The sequence below is a fragment of the Bombina bombina genome, chromosome 9 (genome assembly GCF_027579735.1).
Source record: "Bombina bombina isolate aBomBom1 chromosome 9, aBomBom1.pri, whole genome shotgun sequence".
NCBI classification, from domain to species: domain Eukaryota; kingdom Metazoa; phylum Chordata; class Amphibia; order Anura; family Bombinatoridae; genus Bombina; species Bombina bombina.
The window spans coordinates 147,189,564-147,207,051 of record NC_069507.1 but is presented as its reverse complement, the minus strand read 5'-3'; the positions used below and the strand labels follow the sequence as shown (position 1 = coordinate 147,207,051).

The window sequence follows — 17,488 nt, the reverse complement described above, 5'->3', positions numbered from 1 at the left end:
CATGCCATACAACAGGTCCTGCGAATTGGACCTGGCCTGGCCGCTGATGGTATGTTGACGCAGGCATCATTGTTGGTTCAGTGTGCATACGGTGCCAGGGACAAATATCCCACAGAAGGGGATTGGCCCACTGAGGATAGGACATGGCATTCCATTAAGGAGGCCATCCAATTATTAAAGGAATTGGCTATGAAGCATGCGATATATAATGGACACCTGTATGCCCCATATCGCGAGCTACTAACCAATGCCATGAGAAACTATTTGATACGTGGGGCTCCCCGAGCATACAAGTCAGTAATCATGACATTACTGATAAATCAGACAGGGAATCCCATTTATGAGGTAATGGATGCAATAAGACAAATAGGGGAGCTAGGGGAATGGGATGCCCCAGTAAAGCCTGATAAAGGCAGCGGGCCGCCCCCTCCTAGAGCCAATGCTCCTCCCCGACTGTCAAGGAAAGAGATGTTCACAGAACTCCTCAAAGCAGGGGTAAAGAAGGAACAAATAGATGGGATAGAAACTAAGGAAATGTGGAAGTTATATCAACAACATGTGGGCAAAAGGATAAATGTGCAAAAGGGAAAGTCCGGTGACCTCATAACAGGTACCGCAGTCGCCCCTTCTGCCCCCACGCTAGATGATATACAAAAGCCTACCACAGGGGAAAGCAAAGAGACCAAGGAGATACTGCAGCTGATATGTGATCAGTTGGAAAGTATAAAAAAGGATAGTAAAAAAGCAGCAACTAAGACCCGGTTATATCCTAGATTGCCTTTGCCTCTGGGATATGGTTACCAGGGAGGGATGAGAGAGAATCAGGTCCCCATGGCCCCGGCTAACACCCCAGAGGCCCAAGGACCTGAGTTGGATGTGCTATCTGTGGGTGATCTGGAAGAATTCTTCCAGAACCCATAGGAATCAGGTCAAACTCCCAGTATCAGGGCCGCCTATTTTGATCATCGCCCCCATGTGGAACTAGAGATCCACTGGAGCAAAAATAATGTACAATGTGAGCGGGCTTTGATTGATACGGGAGCGGAGGCCACACTGATACAGGGAAATCCGCGGGCATTCAAGGGGGAAAAGACAATAATTACCGGGCTGGGAGGGAAAACTATAGAGGCAACAAAAGCATGGGTAGATTTAAAGATAGGGCATCTTCCTAAACGGCGATGTTCTGTTTTAATCGTACCCATCCCAGAGTACATAATTGGCATTGATGTGCTAAAGGGAGAAACATTGCGGTTAGAGGATGGAATGTACAGCTTTGGGGTAAGGCCTTATGTGTCCATCAAAACCGTTACTGTAGGAAAATTGTTGATGCCCCCCATACAGGTCCCAGTGGCCTTGAAGAGGGTATACATTCGACAATACCGAATACCGGGAGGGCATAAAGAGATAGGTGACACTATCAAGGATCTAATAGCTGCAGGGGTGGTGAGACCTATCACCACATCTTGGAATAATCCTGTTTGGCCGGTCAAGAAAAGTGATGGGACCTGGCGTATGACTGTGGATTATAGGGAGTTAAATAGTAATACTCCCCCATTAACGGCAGCAGTACCAGATATGGTTACGCTGATAGAAAATATACAGCGTCACCCTGGAAATATGTATGCGGTCATTGACCTGGCAAATGCCTTCTATACAATACCTATAGAGGAGCAGTGCCAAGAGCAATTCGCATACACCTGGCAGGGACGGCAATTCACGTTCACGCGCCTCCCAATGGGCTATGTCCATAGCCCCACGATCTGCCACAGGATTGTGGCAGAACACATGGAGGAAGTTACTCTGCCCCCCAACGTGCAGGTCACCCATTATATAGATGATATAATGATACAGGGACCTGATGAGCAGGTAGTGCAACAAGTGTTAGAACAGGTGATAACCCACTTAAAGAAGAAGGGGTGGGAAATCAACCCTGACAAAATACAAGGGCCAGGAACCTCAGTACGATTCCTGGGTATACAGTGGACAAATGGCCGTAGGGAAATAACCCCTAAAGCCAAGCAGAAAATAGTGGAATTTACATCCCCTAAAACCAAAAAGGAAGCCCAGCGCTTCATTGGGTTATTTGGCTTTTGGCGGCAGCATATACCCCACCTGAGCCAAATACTAGCCCCCATCTACAAGGTTACCAGGAAAAAGTATAGCTTTGAGTGGGGGTCTAAGGAGGAGTTGGCTTTTGAAACTGCAAAACAGGCCATCCAAATGGCGATGGATCTGTGGCCAGTAAAGGAAGGGCCAATAGATTTAAATGTGTCTGTCCACAAAGAACATGCCAATTGGAGCCTTTGGCAGAAACAAGGGAGAGGGAAAGTCCCCCTTGGTTTCTGGACTAGGAAATTGCCTGAGGCAGGTGACCGATACACGCCCTTTGAGCGCCAGTTATGTGCTTGCTACTGGGCTTTAGTGGAAACAGAGGAGCTAACGTTAGGGCATGATGTATTCTTGAGGCCTGAGATCCCCATAATGAACTGGGTAATGGGCAGTCCTAAGACCCATAAGATTGGACATGCTCAGGAATCAAGCATCATAAAATGGAAATGGTATATACAGAACAGGGCAAAGACAGGTCCCAAAGGGGTTGCCGCACTGCATGAAAAGGTTGCTGAGCAACCCCTCCAGGGGACAGCCCCCATTCAGGAGACACTAACAGAGGAGTCTCTAGTAAAATGGGGTGTGCCATATGATCAACTGTCAGAAGAACAGCAAGCCCATGCTTGGTTCACTGACGGATCAGCAAAATATGTGGGTTCACAGAGGAGTTGGAAAGCAGTAGCCTACAATCCTGTGACCAAACAGATGCTGGTGTCTACAGGGAAAAATGAAAGTAGCCAATATGCCGAGTTAGTTGCTGTCCATCAGGCTATAGCCTGTGAACAGGGCGAATGCCACGTATACACCGACTCATGGTCAGTGGCAAATGGGCTAGCCACCTGGCTCCCCACCTGGGAACGGAAAGACTACCAGATATACTCAAAGGAGGTGTGGGGGAAGCAGATATGGCAGGAACTCAGCAGATTGGTTAGGGAAAAGACAGTGACTATTTACCATGTAGATGCCCATACAAATCAGGATTCACTAGAACGGCTATTCAATTCCATTGCAGATGAGGCAGCCAAAGTCTCCACTGTGGAAAGTGAGGATGTGGATGAGGAGGCTGACAATAAGGGTGTGGCCCAGTGGGCCCACCAGAAAAGTGGACACCTTGGAGAGAGAGCGACTCATAGGTGGGCATTGCAAAGGGGGATCAAGCTATCTATGGAAGTAATAAAAACAGAGATAGCAAATTGTCCTGTATGTCAGCATGTCAGGAAGCGACAGATTCCTGGCATGGTGCAAGGGCATATCAAAAGAGGCAAGCTGCCGGGCCAGATCTGGCAGATAGATTTCATAGGACCTCTTCCCTCCAGCAAGGGCTGCCAGTACGTGTGCACGGCTGTGGACACGTACTCAGGCTACCTCATAGCCCACCCATGTAAGCAAGCAACTCAGATAAACACCATTAAGACCCTAGAATTAATCACAAAATTCTATGGCACTCCATTGCAGATACAGAGTGACAATGGTACTCATTTTACAGGACACATGGTACAGGGATATAGTGCAGAAAGATACATACAATGGATATACCATATACCCTATTATCCCCAAGCAGCAGGATTAATTGAGCGAATGAATGGTTTGCTAAAGCAGCAGTTAAAGAAGCTAGGGGATGGTACCTTGCAGAAGTGGAGGGACCATCTTGAGGAAGCAATTAATGTTTTAAATAACCGTCCTATTACAGATAGTGAGACCCCACTGTCTAGGATGATAAGCAGACAGGAGTACACCGAGTGTCGAGATCAACATGCTGTGGTAACGTGTTGGGAAACTAGCCCTGGGGGTTTAGCGCCAGATAAATTGCTCCCTCCTAGTGGCGGGATATACTTGACCATCCAGGACCAGGTAACAATATCCCCTGAGAGCTCCCAAACCATATCAACAGGGATAGGGGTCCAAATACCTGACAAGCATGTGGGTTTCATAGTTCCAATGCCCTCTCTCATAGTCAGAGGTATTAGCATAGTGGAGAAAACGCTAGACCCTGGAAAGACTGAGGAAGTGAAGCTCACCCTCCTCAATAGAGGAAAGGAACAGGGAGACATGTCAGCATTAGAAGTAGTGGCAAAGCTTATAGTTACTCCTACCTGCAACAGTGAGATAGCGGAACAGGAAACTGCAGAAACTAGGGGAAGGGTGGGCATAGGGGCTAAGGTCTGGTTGAAACAAGAAAAGGGCCCCCCCGTGCCTGCAGAGGTGATAGCTAAGGGAGATGACAATGTGGTAATTGTGGTAAAGCAAGGGAGCAATGATTGGCTGCATGTGCCTGCGGGCAAGTGCTATTTACGGAATTAATTTGAAGTATGTTTCCTTCCTAGATTCTTGTTGGCATGGCTGCTATTGTAACCGGTGCTCTGTTGGGACTCCTTTTGGCCGCATGCGTAAGCCAAGCACTGATGAGCCAGAGGATGAAACGTGAGGTGTCCGGTGCCAGCTATCACACCTTCTATGAGGGAAGCATGACCGTTCCGTATTGCACAACATGGGCATCCTGCTCCATCCCATTTACCTTTGATGACGACGTAACCTGTTTGACCAAAAATGAATATGGAAGTTGGATGTTCCTTACCAAGCGGGAAAGGGTGGTATTTGAACTATCAGAAGAAGAGACAATTACCTGTGACATCCCTTCCTCCACTGTACATTGTGTAACTAAAGATTTTTGTTCTGCTGCAGTGACCAGGGAAGACTGTAAGGAGTCTAAGGAGGATGAGAGCTGGACAATTGTTTTACAGGATGAGAACTTAATATTTGAACTGCAAGAAGGGGTTGGGTTGATTTGTGAAAATCCCAGTATGCCTTCCACTTCCCCAAAACTAAAAGTGGAGATTCAGGAACGCATTTTAGGTTGTAAAACATCCACTGATACACAGGTTCGTGCTGTAATGTTAAACATATCATACACTGATGGGGAACCAGAGGGTCTGACATATGTGTGTAAATATACAGGAAAAGAGTCATCTGAACCTCTTTTAATGTATATCAGGAGACCTGTAATGGATGGGAAATTATTAAACAACCGACACAAGGGGAAGAGGGACCATGCACGGCGTCATTTAGGCTCCCTGCATGCCTCCTCATGGGAACTTGATAATACCTTTGTAAAAACTGCCAAAGATGTGTTTAATGTGACAAATGTTCAGGGACCATGTTGGGTATGTGGGTTTGTGCCTCACGGGCAGACTAGGGGTTACCCTTATCTAGGTGTATCTTTAACCATGAGTATGCTTGCCGATATGATTGGGAATAAGACTGTGTGGAATTTTACAGGTCTTAACACACCAGGTAGGGATGACTTGCTGGATAAGTTGCATCTAGCTAACAATGTGACTACAGGTGCTATTATGTTTCAAAATCTAGATGGGGAGATATATAGTACTAATAACCTAACCCAGCTACCTGACATGATGATGTTAATGTATAACATAGGACGGCTAGTTAAAAATAGGACAGGGGTATTCAACATTAAACTGAAATTCTATGACTTCTCATATTTGACTTATGCCCATGAGAAATGGAAGACTAAGTTTGGTGAGCCCAGAGACCTTATTAAAGACTGGTACCAGCTTAATAGGGAAACACTAGCAGGTAACACACGGACTAAGGATGGGAGGAAGCGATTGAATAGGATATGTCCTCCTTTTGTTAAACTGCCAGTGGGATATTATTGGTTGTGTGGGAGGTGGGCAGTAAAGGTAATACCTTGCACCCATTATGGCCCATGCTTTTTAGGATATATATTCCCTGCTTTTAACATAACCACCACGCTTCCACCACCTATATTGCATAGAACACGAAGATACCTTGACCTGGACAAAATACACAATGGAGTTAAAATTAGTGAAGGTATGCGCCTGCTTGCAACATTTGTCCCTCATTATGGGGCTGCTACAGCCCTCACTAGATTAAATACGCTAGCTGATTTAGTGGATGAAGCTTTTAATGTAACTAGAGATGCAATAGAGCTCTTAGCATTAGAACAGGAACAAATTAGGATGGTGGCATTGCAGAATAGAATGGCTCTAGACTACCTCCTAGCTGCAGAAGGAGGAGTTTGCCAGAGAATCCACCAGCAATGCTGTGTGTACAAGACAATACAGGTAAAATCAAACATGACCTACACAGACTAGAAGAAGTGCAAAAGCACATACGTGAGGTACATGATGATTCATTTAGCAAATGGCTTAAAGACTTTGACTGGACTTTTGGACTGGGGGGATGGCTTGGAAGCTTAGGCAAAACTATAGTTAAATGGCTATTAATAAGTCTGGCTTGCTTGTGTGGGATATTCATTATAGTAAAAATGTTTGGATGCTTCTGTAATACATTAGGTAGGATGTGTTTTAAACCAAAAGACAATATTACTTGAGTGTTTTAATTATTAAGGTATGTGTTTAGAAACAAGCAAGGTGTCACATGACCAAGGGGTGGAATGTAAGGAAAGTGGGTGCAGTAATTGCTCATATGACACTTGCTTAAACTTGTGTTGCCTTTAAGAGAGTGTGAGCATAAGACACTTGCACTGACTTGTGTGACTTTGCCTTTAAGAGAGTGAAAGCATTGCACTAACTTGGGTGACTTTGCCTTTAAGAGAGTGTGCCTTTAACAGAGTAAAAGACATTAATTAACTTCAAGTAGATGACACTGAATTTTGCTAAGTCATGCTACAAGTGGTAAGCAACCGATGGATGCTGATGATAAGAAGTCAAAACCCAGACAGAACAAGGGTGTAACCTTGGCAGGGGTCACTTACTGACATTAAGGAACACATTGGTATAGGGGCAAATGCCATGGTAATATTGTTAATTATTATTAAGTGCAATAGGCTAAGTAAGATTGTTTGCAATAGGCTAAGTAATAAAGCCATTATTGATGTTTAGCTATTAATTATATCTATAGAAAGATTGTTAAAACCATTATTGAGAGTTGACAAAAGTAACTGCATAAGACCACATAACAGGCAGAAAAACATGTTTGTTTGAAACTAAAGATGACGGCATTGCAGTTTAGGAATACGTCAGAGATAGTACCTGAGTATGCCCTGATAAACTTGGTTGAGGCTAAAGACAGACTGGCCAGATGTCTTGGGCCAGGGCCAATCTCAGAGGGTGCGGTCTCAGGATCTGTGGAGTTGCGCCAAAACTGTTACACAAGTGAACAGTATAAAGAGGGGTACATCTAGGCAATCTGATCAGTGAGTTGTCTGATTGTGTATTGATTGTCATGTCTGATGTCTGATGTCTGAGCCAGTCTGAGTATTTGTGGTGTGTGTATTTGAGTGTATTTTTGGGACCCATGGATGGACGCATCCTCGGTGTTGTTTCCCGCTGATCGCCTGTTTTTCTCCTGGTCCAAAGATTGCCCAGATGTCCCCTCCCATTGCGCCCCAGAAGCGGCAGGATAGGATGATGCAAACAGAGATCACGGTGATGTAGTAATTTGTTTGTTTAAAACTAGCTAGACTTGTTTTAGTGGTAATACAACATAAGATTGTTATCAGTCGTTGCGCAGGCAACTAAATGTAACTGAAAACTGTATAGATAGTTGTATCTAGAATTGTTTATATAAGCATTGCAATTGCATAGAGTGTTATAAGTATGAATAGTGGTTTGTGGTATTTTGTTTCCATGATTATGTTGCAGAATAAACCATCATTGTTATTATAGGATTGTGAAAACCTGGGTAATGTGTCAGTCATTTCCTTGCTGAAAAGTGATATATATGATAACATCATATCCTGACAAAAAGAATCACATAACACCCCTCTTTTTGGGACAGACTTATACAAGCTTTGATCCCGTTTAAGGGATTCCCACTTATACTAGGTGGAGACTTCAACTTAGTCCCTAATCCACAACTAGATAGATCATGGCTACAGCCACGAGAGGTTAACCCTAGGCTCCTGAAGTATAGAGGTAGATATGAACACAAAATATTCCAGAGGTTACAGACGGAACTTGCGGTGTGCGACATATGGAGAAGGAGACACGTGGCAGATAAAGACTTCACGTGTCTCTCCAGAGCGGCGGGGTCATTTTCCAGGATAGATCTATTCTTAGTGTCCGACTCTATGATCCCGCTGGTTCGGTCCGAAAAAATACACTCAGTTGTATTATCAGATCGAGCACCCATAGAAATTGTGATCGACTTAAATAAACCTAAGCCCAACAGAAACATACTCAGATTTCCAACATATCTAATGAAGTCTGAGAAATTTCTAAAGTATTTGACACACTGTTGGAACGATTTTTTAACTGATAACCAGCAACACTTAGATACACCACAACTGTTTTGGGACACTGCAAAGGTGGTCCTCACGGGACAGGTAATCTCCTACTTGTCAACTTTGAAGCGTAACCTTCAAATAAAACATGACGATTTGCAGAAAGATATGGACTTAGCATACCAGACATACAGTATTACTAAATCCAGAGAGGCGTATGATGCCTACATAGAGATTAAGGAATGATTGGACACCTTCTTAAAGCAAAAGGCAGTGTACGGGCTGTTGAGAGCTGCAGGAAAATACTACAGGTTTGGGAGCAGGTCGGGGCGATTGTTAGCCTCCTTAGTAAATAGAAAGGAAATGAGACGAGAGGTGGCCGCCTTGACTTATGAAGGAGCCACTTACAAAACAACTTCTGACGTAGCACATTGCTTTGCAATGTACTATCAAGCTTTATACGCCAAACAACCGGAGGCTGAGGCGGCAAAGCTGCATTAGTTCTGGGAAACTCTAACACTCCCTACCTTGACAGAGGATCAGCTAGAATCCCTAAATGTGCCCATCACAGTTGAGGAGGTTCAGCATACGATAAAATCCATAGCACTGGGTAAAGCGGCTGGCCCGGATGGCCTTCCGATAGAATTCTATCGGATGATGTTGTCTCAGGTGTCACCTGTATTGGGTAAGATATATAATGGTCTTCTTGGAGAAGGTGGTCATCCTTCTCCTACATTTTCATCAGCCCATATAACCCTTATCCCCAAGCCAGGGAAGGATCACTCTGTCCCTGAATCGTATCGCCCAATCTCGTTACTTAACGCAGATTACAAGGTCTTTACAAAACTATTGGCGATTCAATTAAAGCCTTTGCTGCCTGGCCTTTTACACCCTGATCAGACTGGATTTGTGTTTGGGAGATCATCTGTCACCAACTTGCGTCGGGTCCTTCAGGTGATAAATCATTTCCACGAGCAGACAAGTGGAAAGGATACTACTGAACGATCGGAAGCCTTTCTGCTGTCTCTTGACGCAGAAAAGGCTTTTGATAGGGTAGAATGGCCCTACCTATTTGACGCCTTAGATCGTTTCAATTTCCGGGGTCCCTTTGTATCAGCACTGCGCAAAATCTATCACAAACCGATGGCCCGCATCATGGTTAATGGGCAATTCTCTACAGACTTTCGGCTGGAAAGGGGCACAAGACAGCATTGTCCCTTATCTCCCCTGATCTTTGACCTCGCCCTGGAGCCCCTTGCGATCAAGCTGAGACAGATTTTCCCGGGGGTTCGAATAGGTAACAGTGATCAACAGTTGGCATTATATGCAGACGACATGTTGCTGTTTGTGGAGAACCCCCGGCAACATATTCCAAAGATCTTGAAAACTTTGGAACTGTTCGGTAGCTTTTCTGGATATAAGATAAATAATCTTAAATCTGAAATTTTATGGCTACATAGGAGAAGTGGTGGGGAGGCGATATATCCCTTTGTGGAAGTCGCACAATCACTTACTTATCTGGGGATTCACCTAAATAATAACCCGAATAAATTATACCAGATGAATCTGGACTCTCAGTGTACCAAAGTCTGCTCCCAAATGGAGAGGTGGAAAAACCTTCCCCTAGGGTTGACGGGACGTATTAACCTTTTTAAAATGTCCTTATTGCCAAAAATTCTCTACCCACTCCTAATGTTGCCTTTCGTGCTACACAAGAGTGACATCAACAAGCTAGAGAGACCAATTCGGCAGTTTGTGTGGAGGGGGAAAAAACCGAGAATGGCTGCCCACAAACTTCAGCATGCCTTTTTGGATGGAGGTCTAGGCCTTCCAAATATCAAGTTTTATAATTGGGCAGCGCTGCTGAGGCTGGTTATGGACTGGCAATTAGATACATGCCACTTCTATGATAAATCACTAGAGGAGGCGGTAGTGGCACCTCTGGCTTTGAACATGTTGCCCTATCTCTCGTTGGGCGACCTCCCACATTGCTAAAAAACAATCTTATGTATAGAGATCCGCTTAAGGTTTGGGCCTGGGCTCATAAGATGCTTGGCCGGAACCGACCATCTCCAAAGTTTATACCTATTATTGGGAACCCCGATTTCCCGGCAGGAAATGACCATGCACCCTTTGCAGAATGGAAGGAGAAGGGTCTGAATAAAATTGGGGACCTCCTGGATCCACTGTTGCACGCCGTCAGGACTTTTCAAGATCTAAAAACCAAATTTGATTTGCCACACAGGCATTTTTTTGCCTATTTACAAATTAGGCACTATGTGACTTCTTTGATTGACTCTGATAATAATTTCTGGAGTCAATCCCCATTTGTGATCACACAAACGGCATACAGTTTAGGGAGCTTCTCCATTTCGGCACTTTACAGAACACTACTTAGACATCAAACAACCAAGACACAGGGTGCCTTATTGGAGGGTATACAGAAAGAACTCTCACCTAATATCACTAACACGGATATCTTAGATAGTATCTTGAAGGCTAAGGCAGCTACACTTAGTATGACATTAAGAGAGGCCCAGGTCAGAATGCTGCATCTAGATTATGTCACGCCAAGTAAGAGAAGTAAGTGGAATCCCCAACATCCGAATCAATGTATAAAATGTAATCATCCTAACCCCTCCTTAGCTCACTATTTTCTACATTGCCCTAAGGTCCGCCGCTTTTGGGGGCTACTGCAGTATTGGTTTGAGAAGGTAATGAAAATAAAGGTAACATTCACTATAGAGAATATATACCTATTCATGTGGGAGGGATTCAACACAAAATTACACCCCTTTTGTACCCTCTGATAGCTAGGAACTGTATTCTAACTTTGTGGTGCTCTAGACGCCCTCCCACACTGACACAGTTCAAGAGAGCTCTATTTAGGCAGATCTTTATTGAGCAACAAGATACAATTCTAGATACAGGGGGAAGATTGTTATCCTTTTTAAAAAAATGGAAAACTTTCATGGGAACATTGCATATAGAAAAACAAAAACAAATCCTGGGACCCTTCCTTCAGACTGAGGTAATGATGGAGGCGATGTTGAGAGGGGAGTGGAGAGCTTTGAATGACTCTCTTAATAATACAGACACAGTAGAACCTCTGAACGAGATTGAAGTAGCATCCCTTTTCTGAGGGTGTGGCGACTCTCTTCCCTTCTTTCCATCTTAGGACTTTTTTTTTTTTTTTTTTTGTCAAATATTTGGGTATGTTAATTAGAGTTATGTGTTATGTTAAGTTATGGTTTATATAATATTGGAAATGAGGGGATATGGGTAATTGGACTGGCGAGGAAGCATGCATATAATCGGATGAATGTCACATAATGGCGCGGAAATGTCACAACACCTAGATTATGAGGACAAGACTTTGGCCTCCTCTTTACCAACATGTGAATTGAACGTTAATCTTGTCATGCTATATGTATTGTAATGTACTACTTGATGTACTTGATGTATGCTCACTATGTCTGGTTGTGTATCTTCTCTAATAAAAATATATTTAAAAAAAAAAAGAAACAAATTGAGAGAGTATGTAAAGAGGTAGCCAGTATGGATAGAACTGAGCTGTTGAAAGAAAAAAAAAGTTACAGACTGATGACAGAGCCCATGATGGGGTGACGTTTATCACCCAGTATAGTAGATCAGTTTGTGCGCAAACATATTACATTATTAAAAGCAGATGATGCTCTGGTGTATGTGGTTTCAAAGGGTTGCAGGTTTGCCTATAAACGAGGTCAAACTATAGGCAATACTAAAGCTCCCACACAATTGAAAACACAGGTTACACAGCAAAGCTCCAGCTTGAGATTCAAGGGGGTATACAGATGCAGCTATTCAAATTCTACTGCCTGTGAATATGTAGAGGTTGGTAATGGCTTCAGGAGTGCATTCACAGGGGAAACATTTGTACATAAAGCTTGCTATAACTGCAGATCCACTTATGCTGTGTATCTCCTCAATTGCAGATTATGTGACATCCAATACATAGGTCTCACGACCCGTGAAGTGAGATCTAGGATATGGGAACATGTTTTTAATATAAAATAGGGTGATCTGCCTACAGGTCTTGTGCAGCATTTTAACCTCTTAAGGACATATGACGGAATTTTTCCGTCATAAAACAATTGAGCAAACTGAAAGCTGTGTCCTTAAAGGGTTAAAAACAAACACAACAAGGACCCGAGATCTTTAATGTGGTCAATAATAGAAGTTGTGAAAACTGATGCGAGAGGTGGCGACAGAGATGTTCTCTTATCTAAAAGAGAAGTTTTTTGGATCCATAGATTAAACACTAGAGTTCCAAATGGTTTAAATTCGGAATTCAATCTACTAAACTTCTGGTATTAAATCCAACACTTTACTTTTCACCCCAAAGTCATGTAAATTATATCAAAATATTATTGTGTTATGATTCCATGAATGTCTCTCTCACCATATATAACCTTATGATATAATATGGAATATAGGTTTTATTAGGAATGTCCCAGGTATGTCTAGTGTATACTAACATAAAAACTATTAGATGATAGAAGTATAGTTGATGGTTAATATGTCTTTTCACCTCATATATCTTTAAAACAGTACGCTACATACAAGTGCTATTATATAGATACAATTTTTCCTTAATACTTTGTTCTAGGGATTGGCGAATGTGTTTATATTCAAATTCGAATGTTTGAACAAATGTTATTGTAGAAATTCGATTTACATAATAGAATGTTGATAAGAACAAATATTCTTAAAAAATCTATTATCGAATGTTATTTACAGTTTTCGAATGTCACTTTTAAGTTTGAATATTACATTTATAAAACACAGTTTTAGACTAGAAATACTATTTCGAATTTGAATGTCACATTCTAATTCGAATATTACATTTATAAAACACAGTATTTGACTAGAAATAATATTTTAAATTTGAATGTTACATTCAAATTCAAATATTACATTTGTTAAACACAGTTGTAAACATGAAATACTATTTCAAATTTGAATGTAGCATTCGAATTTGAATATTGCATTTATTAAACACAGCTGTAGATTAGAAATAATATTTAGAATTTGAATGTTAAATTCAAATTTGAATGTAGCATTCGAATTCGAATATTACATTTAAAAAACAGTATTAGACTAGAAATACTATTTTGAATTCGAATGTGACATTCGAATTTGAATGTAGCATTCAAATATTACATTCATTAAACACAATTGTAGACTAGAAATACTATTTGGAATTTGAATGTGATATTCAAATGTTACATTCGAATTCTAATGTCACATTCAAATTCGAATATTACATTTCGAAATTGAATGAATTACATAGCTAAACATTCTATTATTCGAACAAATATTTTCGAATTTTATTGAAAAATTCAAAAATGAAAATTCGAAAATAGAATGTTAGAATGTCATATAAACATTCAACATTTGTTTAGAATGAACAAATGTATCACAATTCGTTTAAAATTTTAAATTTTTTGAAACATTCGCCCATCCCTACTTTGTACTATTACACAATTTATTACATAATAATGTTGCACATTTCATGTTTCACGCCATTTCATTTCTGTCTGTAATTTCTTGTCAGTAACCTGTTATATAGAAATAATTTGTGGTAATCTATAATGTATGGAATCAAGCACAAAGTGCTATTAAGTCTACAATATGATTTGGTCACTTACGGCTAGATTTAGAGTTTTGTCGGTAACGACCCGCGTAGCTAACGCTGGCTTTTTTCTGGCCGCACCTTTTAAATAATTCTGGTATTGAGAGTTCACAGAATGGCTACGTTAGGCTCCAAAAAAGGAGCGTAGAGCATATTTAACGCAACTTCAACTCTCGATACCAGAGTTGCTTACGGACGCGGCCAGCTTCAAAAACGTGCTCGTGCACGATTCCCCCATAGAAAACAATGGGGCTGTTTGAGCTGAAAAAAAACCTAACACCTGCAAAAAAGCCGCGTTCAGCTCCTAACGCAGCCCCATTGTTTGCTATGGGGAAACACTTCCTACGTCTGCACCTAACACTCTAACATGTACCCCGAGTCTAAACACCCCTAACCTTACACTTATTAACCCCTATTCTGCCGCCACCGCTATCGCTGACCCCTGCATATTTTTTTAAACCCCTAATCTGCCGCTCCGTAAACCACCGCTACTTACATTATCCCTATGTACCCCTAATCTGCTGCCCCTAACACCGCCGACCCGTATATTATATTTATTAACCCATAATCTGCCCCCCACAACGTCGCCTCCACCTGCCTACACTTATTAACCCCTAATCTGTCGACCGGACCGCACCGCTATTATAATAAAGTTATTAACCCCTAATCCGCCTCACTCCCGCCTCAATAACCCTATAATAAATAGTATTAACCCCTAATCTGCCCTCCCTAACATCGCCGACACCTAACTTCAAACATTAACCCCTAATCTGACGACTGGAGCTCACCGCTATTCTAATAAATGTATTAACCCCTAAAGCTAAGTCTAACCCTAACACTAACACCCCCCTAAATTAAATATAATTTAAATCTAACGAAATAAATTAACTCTTAGTAAATAAATTATTCCTATTTAAAGCTAAATACTTACCTGTAAAATAAATCCTAATATAGCTACAATATAAATTATAATTATATTATAGCTATTTTAGGATTTATATTTATTTTACAGGTAACTTTGTATTTATTTTAACCAGGTACAATAGCTATTAAATAGTTAAGAACTATTTAATAGCTAAATAGTTAAAATAATTACAAAATTACCTGTAAAATAAATCCTAACCTAAGTTACAATTAAACCTAACACTACACTATCAATAAATTAATTAAATAAAATACCAACAATTATCTACAATTAAACCTAACACTACACTATCAATAAATAAGTTAAATACAATATCTACAAATAAATACAATGAAATAAACTAACTAAAGTACAAAAAATGCCCTACCCTATTCTAAATTACAAAAGTTCAAAGCTCTTTTACCTTACCAGCCCTGAACAGGGCCCTTTGCGGGGCATGCCCCAAAGAATTCAGCTCTTTTGCCTGTAAAAAAAAACATACAATACCCCCCCCCACATTACAACCCACCACCCACATACCCCTAATCTAACCCAAACCCCCCTTAAATAAACCTAACACTAAGCCCCTGAAGATCTTCCTACCTTATCTTCACCCTGCCAGGTTCACCGATCCGTCCTCGGAAGTCTTGATCCAAGCCTCGGAAGTGTTGATCCAAGCCCAAGCGGGGGGCTGAAGAGTGACGTCCATCCTCGGGCTGAAGTCTGGATCCATGCGGCAACTGAAGAAATCCATCCTCGGGCTGAAGTCGGAAGTCCATCATCGGGATGAAGTCTTCTATCAAGCCGCATCTTCAATCTTCTTTCTTCTGGAGCGGAGCGGAACCATCTTCTTCCAAGCCGACGCGGAACATCCTCTTCAACCGACAACTAGACGACGAATGACGGTTCCTTTAAATGACGTCATCCAAGATGGCGTCCCTCGAATTCCGATTGGCTGATAAGATTCCGATCAGCCAATAGAATGCGAGCTCAATCTGATTGGCTGATTGGATCAGCCAATCGGATTGAACTTGATTCTGATTGGCTGATTCCATCAGCCAATCAGAATATTCCTACCTTAATTCCGATTGGCTGATAGAATCCTAGGATGTTCCGAGTCGGCTTGGAAGAAGATGGTTCCGCTCCGCTCCAGAAGAAAGAAGATTGAAGATGCGGCTTGATAGAAGACTTCATCCCGATGATGGACTTCCGACTTCAGCCCGAGGATGGATTTCTTCAGTCGCCGCTTGGATCCAGACTTCAGCCCGAGGATGGACGTCACTCTTCAGCCCCACGCTTGGGCTTGGATCAACACTTCCGAGGCTTGGATCAAGACTTCTGAGGACGGATCGGTGAACCTGGCAGGGTGAAGATAAGATAGGAAGATCTTCAGGGGCTTAGTGTTAGGTTTATTTAAGGGGGGTTTGGGTTAGATTAGGGGTATGTGGGTGGTGGGTTGTAATGTTGGGGGGGGTATTGTATGTTTTTTTTTACAGGCAAAAGAGCTGAATTCTTTGGGGCATGCCCCGCAAAGGGCCCTGTTCAGGGCTGGTAAGGTAAAAGAGCTTTGAACTTTTTTAATTTAGAATAATGTAGGGCATTTTTTATTTTGGGGGCTTTGTTATTTATTAGGGGGCTTAGAGTAGGTGTAATTAGTTTAAAATTGTTGTAATATTTTTCTAATGTTTGTAAATATTTTTTTATTTTTTGTAACTTAGTTCTTTTTTATTTTTTGTACTTTAGTTAGTTTATTTCATTGTAGTTATTTGTAGATATTTTATTTAAATAATTTATTGATCGTGTAGTGTTAGGTTTAATTGTAGATAATTGTAGGTATTGTATTTAATTAATTTATTGATAGTGTAGTGTTAGGTTTAATTGTAGATAATTGTAGGTAGTTTATTTAATTAATTTATTGATAGTGTAGTGTTAGGTTTAATTGTAACTTAGGTTAGGATTTATTTTACAGGTAATTTTGTAATTATTTTAACTATTTTAGCTATTAAATAGTTCTTAACTATTTAATAGCTATTGTACCTGGTTAAAATAAATACAAAGTTGCCTGTAAAATAAATATTAATCCTAAAATAGCTATAATATAATTATAATTTATGTTGTAGCTATATTAGGATTTATTTTACAGGTAAGTATTTAGCTTTAAATAGGAATAATTTATTTAATAAGAGTTAATTTATTTCGTTAGAATAAAATTATATTTAAGTTAGGGGGGTGTTAGGGTTAGGGTTAAAATTAGCTTTAGGGGTTAATACATTTATTAGAGTAGCAGTGAGCTCCGATCGGCAGATTAGGGGTTAATACTTGAAGTTAGGTGTCGGCGATGTTAGGGAGGGCAGATTAGGGGTTAATACTATTTATTATAGGGTTATTGAGGCGGGAGTGAGGCGGATTAGGGGTTAATAACTTTATTATAGTAGCGGTGAGATCCGCTCATCAGATTAGGGGTTAATAATTGTAGGCAGGTGGAGGCGACGTTGAGCGGGGCAGGTTAGGGGTTAATAAATATAATATACGGGTCGGCGGTGTTAGGGGCAGCAGATTAGAGGTACCTAGC

At 41.3% G+C, this 17,488-nt stretch overlaps 1 protein-coding gene across 1 annotated transcript; it reads left to right on the top strand.

Moving 5' to 3' along the window:
* Positions 1-757: 757 nt before the first annotated feature.
* On the top strand, positions 758-4,410 carry LOC128640463 (uncharacterized). The gene has a single exon (XM_053692942.1). The coding sequence runs from the start codon at positions 1,264-1,266 to the stop codon at positions 4,408-4,410; it is 3,147 nt and encodes a 1,048-aa protein (XP_053548917.1). The 5' UTR covers positions 758-1,263.
* Positions 4,411-17,488: the final 13,078 nt, after the last annotated feature.

Excerpts from the sequence above, each read along its gene's own strand:
- LOC128640463 (XM_053692942.1), top strand. The coding sequence starts at position 1,264 with ATGTACAGCTTTGGGGTAAGGCCTTATGTGTCCATCAAAACCGTTACT.